Raw genomic sequence first — 25987 nt, 5'->3', positions numbered from 1 at the left:
TCTTGTCTTGCTACAACCACCTGTCTTCCCTTTCAATTGGACAACATTGTCTTGTCTTGCTACAACCATCTGTCTTTCCCTTCAATAGGACAAACTTGTCTTGTCTTGTTACAAACATCTGTCTTCCCTTTCAGTTGGACAACAGTGTCTTGTCTTGCTACAACCATCTGTCTTCCCTTTCAATAGGACAAACTTGTCTTGTCTTGTTACAAACATCTGTCTTCCCTTTCAATTGGACAACAGTGTCTTGTCTTGCTACAACCATTTCTCTTCCCTTTCAATAGGACAACAGTGTCTTGTCTTGCTACAACCATTTGCCTTCCCTTTCAATGCTCCACTTCTAACTTTATTATTCATCTTTACAGTACTGACTAATATTACTGTAATAATTGACTTCATACATGTGACTACATACTTAAAAATAAATGGGTAGATTTCCAGATATAAAGTTCATCACAATAAGCATACACTATTGATGTCATAAACATGGTTCCCTTCATGTGTAACTGAATATACCTCCCACAATATCCAGGTGGCATTTAACCACCAAATCTGTAGTACTGTGGCAGCAGCATTATACTTCCAAAGGGAGGTAACCCACTAAGAGCAGTATAGCATTATGATGCATTTACATCATGTATGCATGGATATAAGTTACCAGGATACATGATGCTCAAGACAAATGTTCAGCATGTGATGAGACAACTGTATGTGCTGGGACTACAGTTGTGCTGGGACTGCAGGATGTGCTGGGACTACAGCATGTGCTGAGACAACTGTATGTGCTGGGACTGCAGGATGTGCTGGGACTACAGGATGTGCTTATGGTAATCAACATTTGAATACAAGTATCAACCTAAAAGCAGGATGTGTACTTATTATGGCTCAATGAATATGGCAAATGTATCTACTTACTTGCACATAATAAATACCCCTAGTTCTGGCATAAAGCATGAGAAAGCAAAAGTCTAGATTCTGTTTGGTTCTCCATCTGTAAAAGAAAGTTTTAAATCTAAAGATAAATTACTAGTAGAGAATCTTAAACAGGATTAGAAAGTGTCCATAACAACCCTGTATATTCTGTTACATTAAATCCAACAATTATAAACTCTGAGAATATTTACAGAATGTCACAATGGCTAGACAATCAAAACTGGGCCTGCCAAATAAAACAACAATTTCATGTTTCAAAGAAATTGACACCTGCAATACATCAAGTCTAGTGTATTTTCAAATGCTTGTAGATATTCTGAATTCATTTTATTTTTGTGGTTTTGTTGCCATTGATGTTTTTGCGCCAATTTTCAGCACATGATAGGCAGTGCATAGTGGAGGAGGAACACAGGAAATCCCTGGTAAGAATCACCAACCCAGGGGATGCTATGGGCATGCTTTCTCACATACCCATACTGACAGAGCACCAGACCATAACCCACACAGACACAGGCAGTGATTAGTAAAGATGAGTGCTTTAGACCACATGGTCTTTGTGGTTTTGAGAAAAATTACAGTATTGTTGATACCTGAATGCCTGCATTTAGAAAGGAGTCCTACTGTTTTCGAAGATAATTTTGTTGTGTATCTAAATATGTGGTTTGTACTAACCATGAAATCCATAAAAATTTGTACTCCACTTATCATGTAGAACCCACAATGACAACTTTAGTTTCAATGGCCTATACCTTTAATCAACGGGCCTTAGAATCAATCTGGAGTGCCCATATCCAAGTGTTGATTACCAATGAAGTTTAATGAAAATTGAATCCAGGAAACTGGACTTATCAAGCAGAAATAAAAAACTGCAATTTCAGCATCAGTGACCTTGATCTTTTACCTCTCAGCCTCATAATCAACTGGGAGTTGCTCATGTGTTGCCTATGTATGAAGTCTGATGAAAATTCAGACCATGGAAACTCTTCTTATCATACCAAAAAAAACACATTTTCATCTCTAGTGACCATGAATTTGGTCCTAGAAGCCAAAATCAATAGGCTTCTGTCTCTAACCATGGGTAAGGAACATATAAGGTTTCAGTTAGAAGACTAAAGCAAATTAAATTATGTTGGGGAAACCACACTGCCAATGGGGGGGGGGGATGGACTGATGGTCAATGGGATAAAAATCTCAGATAGGATTCATAGGATTCAACAAGCGTACTATGAACAGCACATTTTATACCTGCCCGTATCCAATATTCTTCCATGTAGATAAATTAAATTTCTATGCTAAAACCATTTTTTGTTCTTTTAGTCACAGTGGCCATGACCTCTAACATTTTGACCCCAAAACTGCTCTTCCTTACCCTAAATACAAGTCATATACAAAATTCAGATCTTGGTCTCTGACAAAGAACTCATGTTATTATGCAGAAACAATTTTTCTTATTTTCAGTGGCAGTTGCCCTGACCTTCCACCTTTCAGCATCAAAATGAATAGGTTTCGTATTTCCTAAGTGGAAACCTTGAATAAAGTTCTGTCTGAGTCTGTTACACAGAACTATTTTTATTGTGCAGAACCATTATTCTTTTTTCAACCATTGTGAATCTGACCTTTCACCTTTTGACCTCCAAATCAATAAAGTTCTTACTTACCCCAAGTTTGACTGAGGTAACTGATATAAAACTGTAAAACTAATGCTATTATGCAATCACTTTTATTCTTTTATCAGAGAGACAATGACCTTTGATCTTTCAACTCCAAATCAATAAGGTTCCTTCTTAACACACACAAGCCACCCACAAAGTTTAATACTGAACTGGGGGCCCCTAGTGGCCGAATGGTCTAAAGCGCTTTTCGTTACAGATCACTGCCATCTCACCTCTGTCTGCGGCGGTTCGAGTCCAAGATACAGCCAATGTGGTTATGTGAGAAAGCTTGCCAGTAGCTTCTCGTGGGTCGGTGGTTCTTTCCAGGGTTTTCCTGGGTTCTTCCTCCACCATTAATACTGGCCGCCATGTATAGACTATCGTGTGCTGAAAAATGGCATTTAACCCCACAACAACAACAACAACATAATACTGAACTCATTATTTTTTCAGCCACAGATGACCGTTACTTTTGACCTTTTAGGAAATGAAATCAATAGGTTTGTTCTTTATCTCAAGTGCAAGATATCTACAAAGTCTGATAACTGTAAATGATGGACAACTCAAGTAACTGTGCTGAAACAAAACTGGTAAAAGACTGACATCATCATATAATATTTTCTGCCTTATGGCAGACATAATAAAAACTCAAATTAGATTTGTAAGTGAGTCAAAAAACATAAAACACTCCTGGCTCTATGGCATAATTATATATTTTAGCACTACTGGAATAAACCCTGAAAAGTTCATCATAATATTCCACTTTTGTGCAGGACATAAGTTTATCCCAAAATGCACACACTTTGTAACTTGGTAACAATAGGCAAAAAAGAACTGGAATTCAGGTCTTGGACAAGATTTTTTAGCAGTGTCAAAAAAAAAACATGAAAATTAGGTCACATCAACTTGCCCTATATGTGTGATACATTTCAACTGAGGACAAATCCACACAACAAGTTTTGTTACAACAGAATTAAGTCCATACAGAATGATGACAGACTGGCTAAATGATAAAAGTAAAAATCATATGCACCAATTGCTTCTCAAAGCATCTCAAAACAGTCTAAATTTTCAAAAATTGTTCACAAATATATTGCATCTTCTTCGTATCAAAACAAAAATCTTTGTCAAAAAGTTTAATAACTAAAATACTAACTGGATAAATACACTGTAAAACCTTTGACATACAACACATACAAGTAGAATATGATGACTTTACAGTATTTGTGATACTAATCAGTTAACCTTGGACATGCAAGAAGTACAATATGACTTTACAGTATAAGTCAAATTATCTGATAAACACGCCATAGAACCTTTGAAACACAACACATAGAAATAGTTAGAATGTGATGACTTTACTGTATGAGTGATACTAATCAGATAAACACGCCGTAAAACCTTTGACATACAACACATAGAAATAGTTAGAATATGATGACTTCACTGTATGAGTGATCCTAATTAGATAAACACGCTGTAAAACCTGACATACAACACACAGAAATAGAATGTGATGACTTCACTGTATGAGTGATACTAATTTGATAAACATGCTGTAAAACCTGACATACAACACATAGAAATAGAATGTGATGACTTCACTGTATGAGTGATACTAATTTGATAAACACGCCGTAAAACCTTTGACATACAACACACAGAAATAGATTATGATGACTCTATATATAAGTGATACTAATTTGATAAACATGCTGCAAAACCTTTGACATACAACATATCACAATGGTTAGAATATGATGACTTTACAGTATGAGTGACACTAATATGAATCCAAAATAATCAAATCCATTAATGTATTAACCTGGACTGCAATAAGCTGCTGTTGTTGTAGGGTTTAACGCCATTTTTCAGCACATGATAGCTATATATGGCTGCCAGTATTAATGGTGGAAGAAGAACCCGGGAAAACCCCAGAAAGAACCACTGACCCATGAGAAGCTACTGGCAGGCTTTCTCACATACCCACATTGGCCGATTCCTAGACTCGAACCCACGCAGTGATCCGTAACGGAGAGCACTTTAGACCGCTCAGCCACTCGGGGCTCTGGACTGCAATAAGTCTTGAAACAGCATGATTTGATGGGTTTTGACAGCTGCATTACAGGATCATTTAACTTCATTCCAAAACACACCCTTAATACAAATGCACTTGCAATGTTAATACTGTGGGTCAAACTTTCATAAGTTGCAACGTTTACCCCTACTTTGTTGAATGATTTACAACCACAACACTAAAAGTTTCCTCCAGCACTAATAATTTAAGTAAACTGGCAGGCAATGTGAGTGCGAAAATTCTCTGAAAAAGCCATTACTTTACTCTCTCTCGTGTGTCTCCAAATGTAATCTTCAGGTTATTCATATCGGGATAAAACTCCGCAGGTGGTCCCACTACTTCAACTAGGCCCTTGTTGACACTGTCAGGAAACCTTTAACATGAAAACAAATGAATTAACTTAAAGACAGGTTATACCACAGAAATAGTGTAACGATATAACCAGATCTCCAAGAATGTTAACAGGATATTATATAATTTTTATGAAGCAAATATAATTTTAAATTAATAAAATAAGAAAGTCAGGGCCTACATGTCAACCCCAATCAAAGCATTGCTACAAAACCATTAACATCAATTGCTGAAACAGACTGGCAGAAAAAGTAACTGCAATGACTTGCTTTCCACTGATGGCAGGCCCTTCACTAGGCTTCACATTTGTCACCAAATGTTAAAGAATTTTGAAAGTGGCGCTATTTTTTACTGACTGGCGAAAGTTGGTGGCAACAAAAATTTTATAAAGTAAATTTTTAATTTTTCGTTGATAAAAGTGACTCAGGCCACTTAATACCTGTTTTCACTATCTGCAGAAGTCAGTGGATCATGTCAGTAAATGATGAATAAGACGTTAATCAAACAAGATTGCAGATAACTGCAAGCTGTCAGTTGATTCTGAGAAGCAATTAAATGTGATTAGTAGGAAATAATGAATGGCGTGTGGATATACTCCATTGCTGAACAGGTAGGAAAAAGGATTCTGTGTCATTTGTACGTGTTATTAATTTATGTTTGTTGCAAACTGTGAGTGTGAAATGCACTTGGGACTTCTTAGTGTTTTAGGGATTATTTACTTAGACAACAAGTTTTTGTGGTCTGAACTTAACTGAGTAACACAGGATTCTGCTACAAGGATACCAGCTGTCGACTGTAATGGGCCACAGTCACTTATATCAATGAAAAATTATAAATTAACTTGATAAAACAAGTCTTTATCGAGCACAAAGATTGTGGCTAATCTGGCTATGAAATACAAAGATTTATATCCAGCTGCATCTGATGCAGCTACCAGGTTACTTGTTGCCCCTATTTCGACTGCAGACTGTGAGAGGGTGTTCAGTCACCACAATCTATCAAAACAAACTTAAAAATTCTATGGGTATATCCACTCTGGAATTTTTTATGAGAATTTCAATTGATGTGCCAAGTGTTAAGAATTTTGATTTCAGAAAGGCATTTAAGAAATGGTCTTGGGAAAAAAAATGAGGCAGATATTGATGAAGTGTCAGTGACATTGTTTATAAAGTCTAAGCAGTATTTTGTATTATCAGTTATAAAAAAAACATTCTTATTCATTCTTGCTTTTCATATGTTAAATGTTGAACTTCACATGTAAATAATGGTTTTGTTACATTTATTAATAATTATTCTTGTGCTTTGAAATGTAATAAAAACAAGTCAAAACTGTTTTATTGTCATGTTCATATGGATTAAAAATAGGGCCAATATAATATTATGCATATCTTTAAGTCCATGCATCATGGCAAAAAATGGCTCCTTTTGCTGAACAGTGGCTCCAAATTTTTTAATTTTGGCGAATTTCATGGCACAAAGAAAAAATATTTTCAAGGGAGGCTCTGAATGGGGGCTCAACAAAGGCCATCAGAAAGTACATTTACCTGTTACAATTTCACCAAAACCTTTCCCAACAAGAGGTACATAATTCTTGAAGGCTCAGAAAGTAATAATAATAAGTAAGAACTAAAAACTAAAAATATTTAATACAATTAATAACTTTAGGTTCATTCAGCAATGATCGTGGAGTTTATATTTTTGTCAGATGACTATTTTTTAACTGAGCAGAATACCAGTGTCAAAAAAAGGAATCAGATACCGTACTTAATACTTAAAGATCAAAATGTCAGTTCTAATATCGGCATTTATTAAAAACATTTCTCAAACCTTTTATTAGTTATATAAATTTCTGTATGGATTATGTCTATGCACTTACATGATTTTTATTTTTATTTGGCAAGCCAAATTTATCATGTGCATACTAGTGCTTTATCGTTGATTAAGGTACCTTCTACTGGTACACTGCTTTAGGGACATTTAATACTGTTGACTAAGGTAATTTCTACTGGTACACCGTTTTAGGGACATTTAATACTGTTGGAAAGGTAATGTCTACTGGTGCACTGCTTTAAGAACATTTAACACTGTTGTAAAAGTAATTTCTACTGGTACACTGCTTTAGGGACATGTAATATCATTGATTAAGGTACCTTCTACTGGTACACTGCTTTAGTGACATTAAATACAATTAAGGTACCTTCTACTGGTACACTGCATTAGGGACATTAAAAACCATTTATTACAGTACTTTCTACCAGTACATTGCTTTTGAGACATTAAGTACTGTAGATTAACGTACATTTTACTGGTACGATACTTTAAGGAAATTTATCCTGAAAAAAATGACACGATGCACTCCATTCTGATTGTTCAGCAAGTTTGCACACACTTCAGTCAAGAAGAAAAGGTATTGTTTATAGTGCCACACAAAATAGTTTTATGTTCTCAGATTTTAATATCGATATCGACTGAAAATGAATTAGTGGATTGAGCTCTAAAATGGACATCAATATTTTTTCCTTTGGCTTAATTCTTATAATTAAGTATAGTCATATTCTTACATAAACAGTCCAATTATCTTTTGTGACTGCTCCGGTGGTCTAGTGGTTAGAGCGTCTGCCTCGGATGCAGGAGGTGGTGGGTTCGATCCCGGCCAAGTCATACCAAAGACATTTAAAAAATGGCGCTCAGCATTAAGAGGTTAGTGTTAGGACTGGTTGGCCTGGTGTCAGGATAATGTGACTAAGTGGGACATCATGCCACATGTCTGTGGCATGATGCTCCAGTGCTAGACATCACTATAAACTGTCACACTGCAGACATCATAGCAATATGACTGAAAAATTGTTAAAGCTATGTTAAAAATCCAAATCACACACACACACATATCCTTTGTGCTTATATGCTAAATACAAAAAATTATGTTTTACATAGTTCATTCCATGTTGGTGAAAAGAACAATTTTAATATTGTGTAAAGATATGTCAAAACCATCAGACCAAGATATAACCCATATCAAATGAGTTCTTTCACCAGACTCAGAAAAAAAAAACACAAAATAAAAAATCTATGTCATTTTCTATTAATGATTACATACCCCTCTTTCCTAAATAATTTTAGCTTCATGGTGTGAATAAAATTCAAAGGATTTTATACAATTTTCATTCTGTGCAACCAAGTATATAGATGCTTGTACATCAGTAAAAACACCAAAATGGTTCCAACTTGGGTGTGTGATACAGAAATACAGACTGAACATTCTTGTTAAATACCAGATCCACCATAGTTTATGATTAAATGGTTATATCGTATTAAGTTATATTTAACAACAAAATCATCCGAATTTAAATCAATACTTACTGTGACTGAATAGTATCACCTACTTCCTGTATGTATTTCTTGTCCCATGGCTGAAATTATATGCATACAAAGTTACAACACATATTAGTAATGTACATGCCTTTTCTCAACTGATACTACGTCAACTAAATATTAAAATTAAAAAAACTTGAACCTAAAAGATATACAGGAAAACAAGAGTCCCAAAACAGTCTGCAGTGCTCTTCTTTTTTGAGTGGGTAATAGTTAAAGTAATTAAATCTATAAATTTTATTTAACAATACTGCAGTACATTTGTAATAATGCTTAATACCAACTCTCATTTAACAATACTGCAGTACATTTGTAATAATGCTTAATACCAACTCACATTTAACAACACTATACTATTTTGTAATAATGCTTAATACCAACTCTCATTTGGCAATACAGCATTACATTGTAATAACACTTAATACCAATTCTCATTTAACAACACTACAATACATTTGTAATAATGCTTAATACCAACTCTCATTTAACAATACTGCAGTAAAGTTGTAATAATGCTTAATACCAACTCTCATTTAGCAATACTGCAGTACATTCGTAATAATGCTTAATACCAACTCTCATTTAATAACCCTGCAGTACATTTGTAATAATGTTTAATACCAACTCTCATTTAACAACCCTGCAGTACATTTGTAATAATGCTTAATACCAACTTTCATGTAACAACTCTGCAGTACATTTGTAATAATGCTTAATACCTACTCTCATTTAGCAATACTGCAGTACACTGTAATAATGCTTAATACCAACTCTCATTTAACAACACTGCAGTATATTGTAATAATGCTTAATACCAACTCACATTTAACAACACTATACTATATTGTAATAATGCTTAATACCAACTCTCATTTGGCAATACAGCAGGACACTGTAATAACACTTAATACCAATTCTCATTTAACAACACTACAATACATTTGTAATAATGCTTAATACCAACTCTCATTTAACAATACTGCAGTAAAGTTGTAATAATGCTTAATACCAACTCACATTTAACAACACTGCATTGCAATGTAATAATGCTTAATACCAACTCTTATTTAACAACACTGCAGTACATTGTAATAATGCTTAATACCAACTCACATTTAACAACACTATAATACATTGTAATAATGCTTAATACCAACTCTCATTCAGCAATACTACAGTACATTTGTAATAATGCTTAATACCAAGTCTCATTTAACAACACTGCAGTACAGTGTAATAATGTTTAATACCAACTCTCATTTTTTTAAATGCAGTGAATTATAACTATGCTTACCATAAGACCAACTCTCATTTAACAACACTGCACTCAGATGCAACAATGCTTAAGACCAACTATTCTATCAACATTGCATTACATTGTGATAATGTTAAACTAAATGGTTTTCAACTTGGAGGCATCATGCTGTAATGATATCAGGGTTGACAGTCACAAGCTCTAAGTTTGCCTTGGACACCAATGTATGCATTCAATCATGGCATTTAACCGCGATGATTTTGCTTCCCATGGGTTAATTGACCTCCAACAGACTGGTATCATGTCAAAGAAGAGTCATGCCATTTTATGCACTATTAATCAGGAAAAATTCAGATGACTTCCACCCTTTAATATCATATCCATTCAAGTAACATACACTCATCAAAATGAATTATACAAAACAAGATCAGCTTTTAAACAACATTCTGTCTGAATAAGATCTATGCAGCTTGTTCTCCTTATCATTCTCCAGCAAGTAACATAATAGACCCTGATCTGTCATATCATTATAAGATAGCAGATTTGGGTCAATGCTGTTCACTGCATGATTGCAGGTCTTAGTCTATACTAACACCATGAGATGACTAACATGTGTCTATGATGTTCAAAATAATAATGGCAGATTTGAGTCTATGCTGTTCACTGTATGGCTGAAATTCTTTGTCTAAGCTATTCACCGTTTGAAGGAAGAGCTGGGAATGTCTACAGTAGCAGCATTCACTCTCACTTTCCATCAGCTACACTACCCCAAATCTTGCTATCTCAGGTTCTTTAGAATAAGTCCTTGTATTTGGAGCGATACCCCAGGAGTGATACCCTGCTGTATCTGTCTGAGGACTGGCACTCCAGAGTGCAACAGATTTCTACCCCAGCTGAGTACCATCTTATTCCTGGCTTCTTGTCACTGACTGAGTCGCTGAGTTGTCTACCGGGTTGTCCTCCTGGGTCATCCTTGGGGTCACTGACTGTGTCATTGACTGATTCCCTGAGACATCGACTGGGTCATCCTCCTGGGTCACTGACTGTGTCATTGACTGATTCCCTGAGACATCGACTGGGTCATCCTTGGGTTGCTGACAGTCATCAATAGATTCGCAGAGTTGTCGTTCTGGGTCACCAACTGGGTGGTTGAGTTGTTGACTGGGTTGTCTTTCTGGGATGCTGACTGGGTTGTTGAGTCACTGACTGGGTCGCTGGCTGTGTCATCAATTGTGTCACTGTGTCATCAACTGAGTCATCCTTCTGGGTCGCCAACTGTGTCGCTGAGTCATCAACTGTGTCATCCTCTCTGCAGCCGACTGGGCTGTTCATCAGGTTGTGGTTGAGAGTTGTTACTCGCTCAAGATCAACAGAGAGACTAACATCAAGAAATGATGAGAGAAGTGAGATCTTCAGTTAAAAGGTGTACTGTCACAAGGTCATGATGCCATGATTTTCGTGCTTCTTGAATGAGCCTTGCAGTCCATGTATTCTGGTTGGCAAAAGACCAAGTCCCAACTCATTTTAGATTCCCTGGCCTGGCCTTTTCCTGTTCAGTGAACTACAACCAAATGTGCTTGCTAAGACTGCATGGTTATACTGCTTCACTTGAAAAGGGGATGTCTTCACACAACACCATTTCATAACACACCACCATTGCAACTAAAGTTGGCACACACACACACACACACACACACACACATATATATATATATATATATATATATATATATATATATATATACCAAACAGGTGGAATCACATGATCAAAAACTAAAATGCTAGATGGTGCTACAAAGCCCACTAACAATTAAAATCAAACATAAACTTCACCAAAAAGAAAATTAGTTTATATGAAATGAAAACTATTGTTCTTGGGTTTTCTCATTACAATAAACTGTTCAAATTATCTGATAGCATATTTGTCTATGCTGTCCACGTTCACTGCTGGATGGCATATTTGTCTATGCTGTTCACATTTTCTGATGGCATATTTGTCTATGCTGTTCACATTTTCTGATGGCATATTTGTCTATGCTGTCCATGTTCACTGTTGGATGGCATATTTGTCTATGCTGTTCACGTTCACTGTTGGATGGCATATTTGTCTATGCTGTCCACGTTCACTGTTGGATGGCATATTTGTCTATGCTGTTCATGTTCACTGTTGGATGGCATATTCAAATCTATTTTGTTCACCGATGGATGACATATATGAATCTATTCTGTTCACAATACCTGATGGAAGATCTAAGTCTATTATGTTCATATTATCTGATGTCAGACCCGAGTCTATGATGTTCACTGTGTGATGGCAGACCTGAGTATGTCGTTCACTGTAGGATGGCAGATCTGAATCTATGATGTGCACTGTGGGATGTCAGGTCTGAGTGTATGACGTTCACTGTGGGATGGCAGATCTGAGTGTATGACGTGCACTGTGGGATGGCAGATCTGAGTGTATGACGTGCACTGTGTGATGGCAGATCTGAGTGTATGATGTGCACTGTGGGATGTCAGGTCTGAGTGTATGACATTAATTGTGGGATGGCAGATCTGAGTGTATGATGTGCACTATGGGATGGCATATCTGAGTGTATGATGTTAATTGTGGGATGGCAGATCTGAGTGTATGATGTTCACTGTAGGATGGCAGATTTGAGTGTATGACATGCACTATGGGATGGCAGATCTGAGTGTATGACGTGCACTGTGGGATGGCAGATCTGACTGTATTATGTGCACTGTGGGATGGCAGATCTGAGTTGATGCTATTAACATTATCTGATGGCATATCCAAGTATGCTGTTCATTCTGGGATTGCATATCTGAGACTACCATGTTGGCAGTATTATGACAGATGATGAGTCTATACTGTCAGCAATGGGTCTATGATATTCACTGTAAACACATTTGGGTCTGCTGTTCAAAAATGTGTGGCAGCTTTTAGTCAATACCTTTTTCTGTGTGATTACAGATCTGGGTCAATACAGTTCAAAATGTGTGGTGGTTCTTAGTCAATACCTTTTTCTGTGTGATTACAGATCTGGGTCAATACAGTTCAAAATGTGTGGTGGTTCTTAGTCAATAGCTTTTACTGTGTGATTACAGATCTGGGTCAATAAAGTTCAAAATGTGTGGTGGTTCTTAGTCCATACCTTTTTCTATGTGATTACAGATATGGGTCAATACAGTTCAAAATGTGTGGTGGTTCTTTGTCTATACCTTTTTCTATGTGATTACAGTCTGGGTCAATACAAATTAAAAATGCAGCAGATTTTAGTCTATAACTTTTTTCAGTGTGTATACAGATCTGGGTCTGGGTCAATACAGTTCAAAATGTGTGGTGGTTCTTAGTCCATACCTTTTTCTATGTGATTACAGACCTGAGTCAATACAGTTCAAAATGTGTGGTGGTTCTTTGTCTATACCTTTTTCTATGTGATTACAGTCTGGGTCAATACAATTTAAAAATGCAGCAGATTTTAGTCTATAACTTTTTTCAGTGTGTATACAGATCTGGGTCTGGGTCAATACAGTTCAAAATGTGTGGTGGTTCTTAGTCTATACCTTTTTCTACGTGATTACAGATATGGGTCAATACAGTTCAAAATGTGTGGTGGTTCTTTGTCTATACCTTTTTCTATGTGATTACAGTCTGGGTCAATACAATTTAAAAATGCAGCAGATTTTAGTCTATAACTTTTTTCAGTGTGTATACAGATCTGAGTCTGGGTCAATACAGTTCAAAATGTGTGGTGGTTCTTAGTCTATACCTTTTTCTATGTGATTACATATCTGGGTCAATACAGTTCAAAATGTGTGATGGTTCTTAGTCTATACTTTTTTCAGTGTGATTACATATCTGGGTCAATACAGTTCAAAATGTGTGGTGGTTCTTAGTCTATACCTTTTTCTATGTGATTACAGACCTGAGTCAATACAGTTCAAAATGTGTGGCAGATCTGGATTTGTGCTTTTCAATGAGATGGCACATTTGGGCAAATACAGTCTGAGCTATTATGGCAGAGAATTCATTAAAAGATGGATCATTTGGACAAATACAGTCTGATTTATGATGGCAGAGAATTCATCAAAACATGATCATATTCTATCACTGAAATCTGAACTATTGTCAAACAACAAAAGACTGATGGTTCATGTTGATTTTAATCCTCACACTTTATTTGATACAAGCAATCTTCAAAAAGACCAGAAAAACAAAAACACAAAAGACCCACTGTCTGGGCAGTAAAAGCATTAGAAGACTTGTATCATGCTCAAAAAACAAAATCTTGATCCACAGATTCATTTTTCTAAAAGCTTGTTTAAAGTAGGTATATCTTATTTATTTATTTTTTTATTTATCAGTTTATATATGAAACATTATATATCACATAAAATTTCTCAGTGAGATACAAAATCATTACAATCATTTTAAAAAATAACAAATCATCAAGTTATTAAGTCTTTCATTTACCCACTCAATTTGTCCATCAATGGATGGGCCAGCACTGATTCAAACCAGTTCAATTATATATGTATTTATCCATTTATTCTGAGGTTTATTTGCACATTTTAGTGAGCCTTACATATTTTGTTTCATAAGCAAGACAAAAACAAAGTGAGTAACATAAAAAATTTCAAACATACAATAGCACCAGGGACAGTAATATTCTGTTACCTCAGCAACAAAGACAACAATAAGGCACTGGATTCGTTCCTCCTCCGTCATTCCATCAATAAGTGACTGCACAGTCTGACAAAGATAGGAAACTCCTTCTCGCCTGATGGTGGGTATACCAAGGACAATAGAAGCTTAAAAGCAAGACAACAGTAACAGGTCAGTTCCTTACCTTTATATTACAATATGAACCTATTATATAATATTATGTAATATATATATACAATTTTAATTTTATCATTAAGTTCTAACAATTTTATTAATTATTATATTAAACTGAAACATGTTTATTAAATACATTCAAGTGACCACAAAATTCTGTGTGCTTTGGTCAGAGTCCTTTGTAACAGGTAAAGCTGTAATTAAAAAAACAGAGACTTTATAAATTTGTACATTTAGGTTTAATGGCACATCAGCAAGATCCTGGCTATATAGTGCCAAGTGACCTTATGTGTTGCCAAAAAGGCATCGAAAAGGAAACTTAAGTAACAAGGATAAAATCCACCAAAATTCCATTATAACACCTGCTAAATGTTATGTCATCCATGAAGTAAGATATTATGAGTCAGACTAATTTGTGAACAAAAGTAAAAGCTGATGCAAATATATGCCTTGTCAATGTGCCAATAGTGGCTTATTCAATGTTCTCATAGAGAATTCCTTCTTTTTAGGAGATTATGGTAAATGATCATTTTAAATGGATTAGATATAATTAAAATTTACTTGTTTATCAATGGTATTCTTATGAGATTATGTTATCCATGCAGCTCAGGATACATGTTAGCATGGCGTAATGAACATAAAGCATTCCGTTTCTCACTTAGGTGACTTTGTATAAATTGATTATTTATTTATTGTAACTATAATATATGTAAATTATTAACTGTATAGAAAAACTGTTTTATTCTAATATGACAATTATACATGAACAATGTAAATTTAATAGGTGCAAGTACATGACAAAAGATTTATTTCAAAAAATTTAAAACAAATACAGAAACTGTACTTGAAATTCGATAGTTGATAAGTATGCCTAACTGCAAGAAAGAAAGAGTTTGCTATTTTGTCCTCTTCTAGCAAAATGTTATCTTGAAGTTTGTATGTTAGTTTTTCCTCATAGATCACCAGCAATATGATGCAACTTTGATGTGATTTTCACCATTAAAAATCCTAATTTCATGAAAACATCCTTGTGTGTAGTAGTAGTTCCAGAAAGTTCCAGAAATAAAGTCAAGAATGTTTTCCAGTAAAATCAGTTGCTGATTCTACTAGATCACCATTTTTATGAGAGCTTGTGAGCCAGAGCAACAGTAACTAAGTGGGTGGAGCTAATCTTTAGATATCAAAACTACCCAATGAACCCAAACCTTAAAATTTTCCTGTCCTATATATGCATGCCCACCTCAAAATATGACAGGGTCATACAGTGCTAAACTTGTCCATCCTTTTGTATCTACAGTAGTCCCCCTCTTGAATGCCCCCCACCCTCCCCTGGACCAGTGGCCACTCACTTACAGCCAGAATCCCTTGGCACCGGCAAGTTTTTATTCAAAAGTACCCCTCAAGAACAACCACCCCTCTAATGCAACCAGTGGCCAGCATATTAGTACAAAAATGTAAAATGTTCCCCTCACAAGCTGCTACTTTTTTCCCCAAATGTATCCAGAACCAATATTCTTGACCAAAGTACATGTAAGATTAATATTATATCACTGTCTATAAAAGCCAATGTTTATAGGAAATGGGCTCAACAATGTTATGATAGAGTTTTGGGCTTCACACATCTGTCAAGTTTTTCTCTTTGATAATTACAACCGGATGTAATTGTCAAGATCATAACAGGGCCAGCATAGGCTAAAAATTGATTTTGTGCATTAACACACACACACATCACTTACATCAATGCACTCCTGGAAAAAAAATTCATGGAAATCGGAGAGTCACCTGGGAACCTCTGGGTGATTTGGCATGGAATGACACAGATACTACTGAAATGAACCTGCAAGTTCTTCCAGGAAAGCAACTGCAGGTAGGACATGTGCCTGTATTATGATCATGTCGTATTAGCAAAGAAACATTTTACTTAAAAATTAGCACTGTGCTAGTGGAAACCACCTTAACACTGGGTCAATATGCATATCAGCACTTCATCTGGCCATGGGTTATTTCCTAATTGGCTGAATGGTTAACCCAAATGTATCCAGAATGAAAGCACCTTAGTGGAAAATGTGTGCATTCCTTATACAATTGGCAAGAACAAGTGAGATCTCCTTCACTGATCAACTTACTTCTGAACCCTTGAGGGGGTCCTACAGACATCCCTCTCATGAAAGATTGGCCATCAAATTTGGGCTGTTATGAGATACATCTGACCACAGTGACAGAAATGCAGACAGTTCTGTTCAGCCATAAAGTGTGTATCCTCACTGATTCTGCTTGGTGTTGCTAATGTAACAAGGCAGATGTTCTGAATGAGGTAAGTCACAGAGCTTTTGACAGTGGGTCAAAGGGTGTCATATTATAGCCACAGAGATTTAGACAATGGGTCAAAGAATTTCTTATTCTAGTCATGGAGCCTTAGTCACTGGGTCAAAGAGTGTCATATTATAGTTACAGAGATTTAGACTGTGGGTCAAAAAGTGTCATATTAAAGTCAGAGATTTAGACAATGGGTCAAAGAAAGTCTTATTCTAGTCACAGAGCTTTAGTCATTGGGTCATAAAGTGTCATATGATAGTCACAGTGATTCAGACAGTGGATCAAAGAGGTTTTTTTTCTGCTATGTCAAAACCACGTAAGATTCCATTTTCAAAAAGTGACAAATCAAAGTTCATAAGAAGGTCTGGTATGCATTTGTTCTTGCCTATATCCTCCATTTAATAATGGTAACAAGCATCCAAAATCATGAAAAGTAGACCTCAATTGTGATGGGGTTTAAATTATTCTCCTCAAAGAAGCATAGGGAATAGGAAGAAGAGATGAAAGTAAGATGCTTGGAATCCCACTTCAACAGAAATTGGTTCATGTGATATAAACCCCATTAAAGCATATCTGATTGAAGACCTTGGGATGAATGAACTATTCAGTGTGAATCAACTGATTCTGTTACTACTGTGAGTCTGCTACACCACAGTCTGCCTGGGATGTGTTGCACTTGAATATGGATTAGTTATTGATGACACAATCTGAGAAAATCCCAGATCATACAACAGAAGTCTGGGGACTTTATTCCACCTTGCTTTCTGATACAATTAACAGTTGAGTTGTCAGAATGAATGAGAATGTCCTTCCCCACCACATGAGTAATCCTAGATCAGAAGATAAAGGTCAGGAGACTTTGTTTCATCTTGTGCTCTGATTTAATTGAGAACAGATGAATTATCAGAGTGAATGAGAATGCCCTTCCCAGACATACTGAAAGGCATGTTGACCTCTCCCTCCATGAGACTGGTCAGCAATCAGCACTCCTGAAGAAGTCACAGCCTGCTAACTTATTGGAAGGTGGACAGGAGGTGTGCTTCCTAGCCTGTTGTGCTGAACCACAGTGTCCTAATAAACAGGATGGGAGAGTTGAATTATGTAACTAAAGATCTGTAATGGTTTTTCAGGAGGGTTGATGTAGATAGTACCACATCTTTTTCTACAAGCTGAAGAATAGCATCACAGTTATGGGGAGCTTAAAAAGCATGACTATCTGCAGGGTCTTAGAGCTGCCTTTCAAAAGCAAAGGTAGGATGTCAGCACCTCAACCAGACTGTGGTGGTTGTTTCAATGGTGGCTGGTCTTTCTTGACTAAGAGATGAACAGATGCAGGAAATTTATAAAGGCCACAGATGGTGAAGGCAGAGGTAGACATAACTATGGTGGCAAAAGCCAGAAATCCTGAATGAAGAGTGATGTTGTTCTTGTAGGGTTTAACGCCATTTCTCAGCACAAGATAGGCTATACATGGCGGCCAGTATAACTGGTGGAGGAAGAACCCTGGAAAACCCAGGGAAGAACCACCGACCCACGAGAAGCTACTGGCAGGCTTTCCCACGTACCCACACTAGCCGAGCCTTGGACTCGAACCCACGCAGACAGAGGTGAGATGGCAGTGATCCGGAACGGTGAGCGCTTTAGACCACTCGGGGCCCCTTGAAGAGTGATGTAGGAACTTCCTGAGAAATGTGCAATGACTGAATTGACAAAGCAGAATGTGCAGGATAGTGATCAAGGGTATGGTGAACAAAGCTAGGGGTCCATCTTGACTTGGTTATCACTGGGCATTTACTGCATGTATTGTTTATAGTTCAGAATTGGTATCAGGCATACTGGAACATGACATCACCAGAGCTGGTACTTCGTCATCATAGAGCTGGGACTGGGCCCAATTATGGAACTGTCTGGAGCCAGTCCACACTATTTCCATTCATTGAATGAGTCACTTCAGATGGTTCAATAATGCCAATTATAATGGGCATTTAGGTCAAAGCCTAGGCTAGAACTGACATAGCTAGCTGCCTCTTGCTGCCAGGACTGAGTGTACTGAGAATATAAATCACCATACAATGTCCTGAATAGCTGTAGGTTGAGGCTATACTAGAGCTAGTATGGTCCATAGGATGATAGATTCTGGTGCTGAAGTCTGATACTAGCTGTCCCAGGAAAGAGGTACATCTGTGCTGATGTTATATTTGCTAATGGTTCAGATGGGCCATCATATCATGTCAGGCACTGGCCAAATAGGAAGTGATGTGAATCTGCTAATGGCTCAGATGGGCCTTCATACCATGTCAGGCACTGGCCAAATAGGAAGTGATGTGAATCTGCTAATGGTTGAGATGGGCCATCATACCATGTCAGGCACTGGCCAAATAGGAAGTGATGTGAATCTGCTAATGGTTCAGATGGGCCATCATACCATGTCAGGCACTGGCCAAATAGGAGGTGACGTGAATCTGCTAATGGCTCAGATGGGCCATCATACCATGTCAGGTACTGGCCAAATAGGAAGTGATGTGAATCTGCTAATGGTTGAGATGGGCCATCATACCATGTCAGGCACTGGCCAAACAGGAAGTGATGTGAATCTGCTAATGGCTCAGATGGGCCTTCATACCATGTCAGGCACTGGCCAAATAGGAAGTGATGTAAATCTGCTAATGGTTCAGATGGGCCATCATACCATGTCAGGCACTGGCCAAATAGGAAGTGATGTGAATCTTCTAATGGCTCAGATGGGCCTTCATACCATGTCAGGCACTGGCCAAATAGAAAGTGATGTGAATCTGCTAATGGCTCAGAGGGGCCTAAATACCATGTCAGGTTAAGGCCAAATAGGAAGTGATGTGAATCTACCATGTTAGGCACTGGTCAAATAGGAAGTTTTGTAAAAATTTGATCTGCCTGCAGCTGCATGGGTGATGGCAAGGGTAGTGCTAGTGATAGCCAGGATTTTATTCGGAATGGATCAACTCTGCAACCTCAGGGATTCTGTCAAAAGAAAATTTGCAATGGAAACAGCAGCAGTGGCAAGACTGATGGCATCTGCATCCTGGACCACAATTTTGTTAGCTCTCTCATTTTCCTGAGAAAACTGTTTGGAAAGTGATGGTCACCAACATATCCTCACCAGTGAGAACACACATCAGCTGTATGGCCTAACCATACAATAAATACACAAGAGATGGTTATCTGCAGCCAGCTTAAACCGATTGAACCCTAATCACTTAATCCTGTCCACTGTATTAACACCTGTAAATAGAGACAACATAATAATGGCAGATACTGGTGAAAACAGAATTAACACAAAACACATAATCAATCAGAAATGCATTGAGAAGACTCAAAAATGGGATAAAGTACTATAGAGGATTAGGCAGCCATCTTGTGATGAAGTTAGAAAAACATTAGGAAAAAGGCACAAACGAGTTTGCAATAACTCTGAAAATAGCATGCTGGCAAGGCATGAGGGGAAGTAATAATGGACAACCAAATGGATTTTGGTATCATTCCCTCTATCAAAGTGGAAACTACTCAAGACTGGCTCCATCAAAGTGGAAACTACTCTAGACTGGCTTCATCAAAGTGGAAACTACTCTAGACTGGCTCCATCAAAGTGGAAACTACTCTAGACTGGCTCCATCTAAACAAGCATATAACCATTTAGCACATTTGCTGCAAAATAAACCAAATTATGTAATGAATGTCTCTTTTAGCTTCTGAGGCCTAGAACTGTTAAGTACTGAAATTACTAATACTGTATTTTGATCGGGTTTCAGATCTGAAAAATGAAGGTAACTGAATGATAGAAAACCTGAATTAATAATCCATGACCTTGACCTTGAAGATAGGACCCCTAATATAATAAGCAACACACCTTCTAATGATGGCATATAATTATATTAACTTTGATCATTTAACATCAGATGGATCTACTGTTACAGTGTATTAAGAAAAGTATGTGTGTGTGTGTGTGTGTGTGTGTATGTTTTGGATTTTTAACAGCTTTAACAATTTTTCAGTCATATCGCTATGATGTCTGCAGCATGGCAATTTATAGTGATATCTACCACTGGGGCATCATGCTGCAGACATGTAGCATCATGTCCCAACCTGTCACATTATCCTGACACCAGTCTGACCAGTCCTAACACTAACCTCTTAATGCTGAGCGCCTAGCAAGGCAGCTGTTAGTACCATTTTATATGTTTTTGACCACCAGAGTGGTTAAAAGTCTGACAGAAAACTAAAAATACTGACATATGATTTTGACCCTGAAGATAGGCCCACCGATGTGGTCCACAAGACATATCTAATGATGCTGAATATATACCAAAAAAATTGCATCATTGAATCTAAAAATGACTTTAAAATTTCATCCCTTTACAACAGAAATTCAGAAATTAAAAAATGCAAATACTGCAATAATTAAACACCAACAATTAAAGTATATCAATACAGGTATCAAGATGCCCATCAACAGAGTATGCAAAAGCCACCCACTGTGTTCAAAAAACATCCAAAAAAAAAGCATCAAAAATATTGTTGTTGTTGTTGTTGTAGGGTTTAACGCCATTTTTCAGCACAAGATAGGCTATACATGGCGGCCAGTATAATTGGTGGAGGAAGAACCCTGGAAAACCCCGGGAAGAACCACCAACTCACGATAAGCTACTGGCAGGCTTTCTCACGTACCAACGTTAGCCGAGGCTGAGACTCAAACTCACGCAGACAGAGGTGAGATGGCAGTGATCCGTAACGGTGAGCGCTTTAGACCACTCGGGGCCCCATCAAAAATATTAAGTGCTGCAGTGTATATAGAGACTCAGTGACATATAATAGACATGAACATCCGGTCCAGATTAAAACTGTTATTTTTCATGTCTTTACACAGAAAAATCACACCAAAGCATTCCTTGTCTGCCTGTAATGAAACAATAGTACAAATAAGTACAGTTTCTTACTCTCCAATGCATGACCCCAGACAATTTTTTTAACAAAAGTATTGGAAATATTGTATTATTATATGCTCATTTTTTCCCCCCATTAGCTTTACATTGCCAGAATCGTTCAGTATTCCCCGAGACTGAACGCGCGCGACAATACACATATAGCATTCACGTGCATAAAGGAACTACCTTCTATTGTAAACAAACAATGGATGCAGACACCAGCACTTTTGATTTGTACACAAATCATGTACACTTTTGTAAGAGGCTCTTTACGTTGTGGTTGTTTAAATTTGTTTCTGAATGAACTAAAACAGATGTTTCGTGGACTGCCACAAACCAGCTGCGTTGATACAATGTTACAGATTTAGGCTAGCTACATTATATAACAGACGCAACATAATGTCCTTACAAATATCATACAAGTGACAGGTCATATACTCTCTTCTTTAGCTGGTGATAAGAATGGCAAAATAAAATATACTTACAGTTTTATATCCTGGATTTTCTCAAAATGTATTTTCTTAATTCTGCAAATCCGAATTACATGTGCCATGTCATAGGTTTTCAATCTGGATAACACATTTCGAAATTGTGTTGTAATTTTGATGATAAGTGCAACTGCATCCTCCTTACTGCACTCAAAATGAAATAAGCATTAAATTCCATAGCGTCTTTTTGATAATTGCAATTGAAAGACTTCATATTTTTCCCACATTATGATTTCAAACATTCAATGACAGAAACAGAAACACATTTGCAGATGTCAACATGTTTCTCCCGCGCCACTTCAATCCGATGTATTTTATGTATAATTTGCACAGATGAATCCAGTCCAAAATCACAAACTTTATCAAATCGAAACAAAATACTAAAATATATTCATTCCAGATCAAATGGAACAGTTGTTGCAATGCGCATTCATTCACAATATGACTGCAAATTTCAATTTTAACAAGACACGCCATTTTCTTTTGAAAGTTATGTTGAGTGTGCAACTAAGTTCAAATTTATCTGGGCAGAGTTATGTGTGCATTAATAATGATGTCATTGTGTAATGACAAATCTGCACTTGTGTATTTAGTATGGAATATGGCATTCATTCATTTACGTTGTTTCTTGTAGTGTATTTTGTTTATATAATTAAACCTTAGGTAGAATAAAAAAATGAGCATATAATAAAAAGGTTACTGCATTTGTATGGGAAAATATGAACCCATTTTGTCAGAAGAATATACTGCAGTCCCAAGGTCATGCAGTATTCCATCCCAAATCTCGTTCATATTTTCCCATATAAATGCAGTAACCTATAAATACAGTGTTGGTCAACAGTTACCAAACTGCCTTCTATTAAACCAAAAGGGAATTGACTACATTTGGTTGACATCTTGCCTACATGGTTCCCATGTTCAATGCAGGTATTATTTTTAACTCCCTGACCTGCTAACAGCAGTAGTGATGGTGATGTGAGGGTCAAAGACCAAATTTAAAATATGTAAATAACAGTCTGACATTTTCAAAGAGTTTCCAACCAAACATTAAATATGCAGATACAGAAGGGAAACACCACATATTGTATGTACTGGACTTGGACCAGTGGTAGTTGAGGTGGTGGAGGAGGGGTTACTAAGGAATAAAAAGCATGGGAATCTGCTACGGAAAGCAATGGAAGTAGTACTAATTTGCTTTCAGTTAAGTATTTTTGTAAAAGAAGAAGCTAAAAGTTAACAGAAAATTCACTGGAACTTCAAAATTTTACCCTATCTAACAGTCACCCACTAGCCCTTACTCCCCATGAGTGAATCCAAAATGTTTAAGATTGTTGTGCACTCCTAACCAGATCTGAAAACTATGTCCATTTCATAATGATGTCTGTACCTAAGATTCCACAGCAGGAGCTGTGCATCGTGAATTAACTGGTAACACATAAAATAGCATGCACGCATGTTTACTGCTTTGTGCAATTTTCACATTAAATCTCACCTCCAAATCTATTCCTGGAGAGTCTGTATGCTGGCTTTAGACTATCTGGATGCTGCAGTAGATGAGGTAGATATGTAAAGATGCTGGGTAGATGAAGCAATCCACGACTGTCACTCAAATTGCTGTTCTTCTCTACATCTAGAAAACTGGACAGAATCTCAACATCAGACCTGCAAAGAGTTGTTGTTGCTGTTGTTGTTTTGGGTTTAACACCATTTTTTCAGTGCATGATAGGCTATACATGGCAGCCAGCATAACTGGTGGAAGAAGAAGCCAGGAAAACCATGTTAAGAACCACCAACCTACAGGAAGCTACTGGCAAGTTTTCCCACATGCCCACATTTGGCAGAGATTGGTAGAGACGAGTGTTTTAGACCACTTGGCAACCTGAGGCCCCCACCCACCCCGTAAATATGTATTAAAAAATATGTACAGTACAATGTCTAAACTTGAATTATTTTAAAGCAGTCCCCTCGTATAAGATCACATATTCTGCAGCAGAAAAGTGACCTCCAAAAAGGGGTGGCCATTCGAGAGGGGATTCACACTGATGCAAGTAATAATAACATATCAGCTATGTAAGGCATAACTAACTTTCAAGTATAAAATATCATTTTAAAAAGTTCATAAGCCTATTATCAAATCAAAGTGAAAAAAAAATATTTATAAACAATTATGAATAATCATCAATTGTGGTGCAAAACCACCGTGTCAGTAAAAATCAGGAACAGACATCTGCTTGTAACAATCATTGTCCATCAATTCCATTTTCCACTTCTGCCACATGTTTAACTATGACGTGTGTTTGAATCTTTCTGACACTGAATTTCCTAGTAAAGCTGGGATAGAATGGTATATGATTCGCCCTTTCTGACAAAGAATCCAAAATGAAACATGAGTATAACATGGGATTTGTGTCTGGTGAAAAATGGCTTCTAACCTTGTGTGTTTTTCCCCCACAAATGGCAATGTGGACTGAGGTATCTGTCTGAACACAGGTACCTGAAGGTATTGTTTGTGGCAGCTTATATTTTTGGAAATGTCTGGATTAAGATCTTGGTGGGGTTGTTCTAAGAGTGAACCTGGCCATTCTTTCATGAAAAGAAAATAGCAAACATTGATGGACACTTGAGGAATGATCTATGATGCACAACAGATGAAAAGTTATACTTGCCTAGTGACCAACACCCAACCAACAAAACACTAAAACCAAAACTCAACCAACAAAACAAACCAACAACCAAAACCCAACCAACAAAACAAGCAAAAACAATTACAAAACCCAACAAAACAAAAACTGAAACAAACAAAAATCAAAAACCCAACCAAGAAAACAAACAAAAAATTCCAACCAAAAAATAAAACAAAAAATTCCAACCAAAAAATCACACAAAAAACAAAACCTAACCAACAAAACAAACCAACAACAACCAAAACCCAACCAACAAAATGAACAAAAACAAAAACAAGCAAAGGTTGTTATCTTACCCATTTGCTGCACTGTTCTGCTTATGAGAAATAATCTGAAGGAGTGAAGTAAACTGACTACTAAGCATCTGTAAGTCATTCTCACGCTGATGACTCAGTAGTTCCACTCCACGCATTCGCTCCTGAAGGTCCACCAATCGGCTTTCCAATATTTCCCGGTACATGCTACCATCTGAAATACATTATAATTTACCTGGTATAAAAATGCAAAATCAATCTTGCCATCCTACATGTATGTTGTCAGTATTTGGACTTTGGGCTTTTTCATTGGTTTTTAATCTAAGCTGATTAAAACAATTGGTCAAGGTGTTTGACAAATTCAGCCTCTTAGACAAGGAAACCAGTGGTGATAAATAACTGCAACTTCAGTATCTTTGGTGCACTATATTGATTTGTAAGAAAATATTGCTTTATTGCTTATAACAAAATTAGAGGCAGAATATTCCCTCAAACTGAACATGCTTTTCAAGAGTGTCCAATTCAAAGCAAGTTATTTTCCATTATTGAATGATGTTCTGCACCAAAGACACTCACGTAGTGGCTATTTATCATAATTTTTCTTCTAGGAACAGTTCACTGATGCAAATGAATAAAACATAATGCCATACAAAGTCATTGCTAAAAAGCCTTAAGTGAAATAAGATAGTGAGAATAAAAATGCAGGGATGGACTTAATTCAGATTATTCCCTGGGCAAGATTGGCTAGCTCATATGGAAATAACTGGCACTGCAGGAATCAACTAAACAAAATTTCATTGA

The 25987-nt window shown here is 36.8% G+C and overlaps 1 protein-coding gene across 1 annotated transcript in view; it reads right to left on the bottom strand.

Annotated features, from left to right (window-relative positions):
- The window catches only part of LOC149797444 (alpha-1,3-mannosyl-glycoprotein 4-beta-N-acetylglucosaminyltransferase B-like), a 77676-nt gene that overhangs the window by 28664 nt on the left and 23025 nt on the right, over positions 1 to 25987 (bottom strand). The window contains exons 3-8 of the mRNA XM_089962256.1: positions 25229 to 25400; positions 23741 to 23910; positions 14325 to 14458; positions 8374 to 8423; positions 4922 to 5035; positions 916 to 991 (exon numbers count right to left, since the gene is read on the bottom strand). Of these exons, the coding sequence (XP_089818382.1) occupies positions 916 to 991; positions 4922 to 5035; positions 8374 to 8423; positions 14325 to 14458; positions 23741 to 23910; positions 25229 to 25400 (716 nt within the window). The remainder of the gene's footprint in view (positions 1 to 915; positions 992 to 4921; positions 5036 to 8373; positions 8424 to 14324; positions 14459 to 23740; positions 23911 to 25228; positions 25401 to 25987) is intronic.

The sequence above is a fragment of the Sinohyriopsis cumingii genome, chromosome 6 (genome assembly GCF_028554795.1).
Source record: "Sinohyriopsis cumingii isolate HCF-2022 chromosome 6, ASM2855479v2, whole genome shotgun sequence".
Classification (NCBI taxonomy): domain Eukaryota; kingdom Metazoa; phylum Mollusca; class Bivalvia; order Unionida; family Unionidae; genus Sinohyriopsis; species Sinohyriopsis cumingii.
This window is presented reverse-complemented; position numbering and strand designations above follow the sequence as displayed.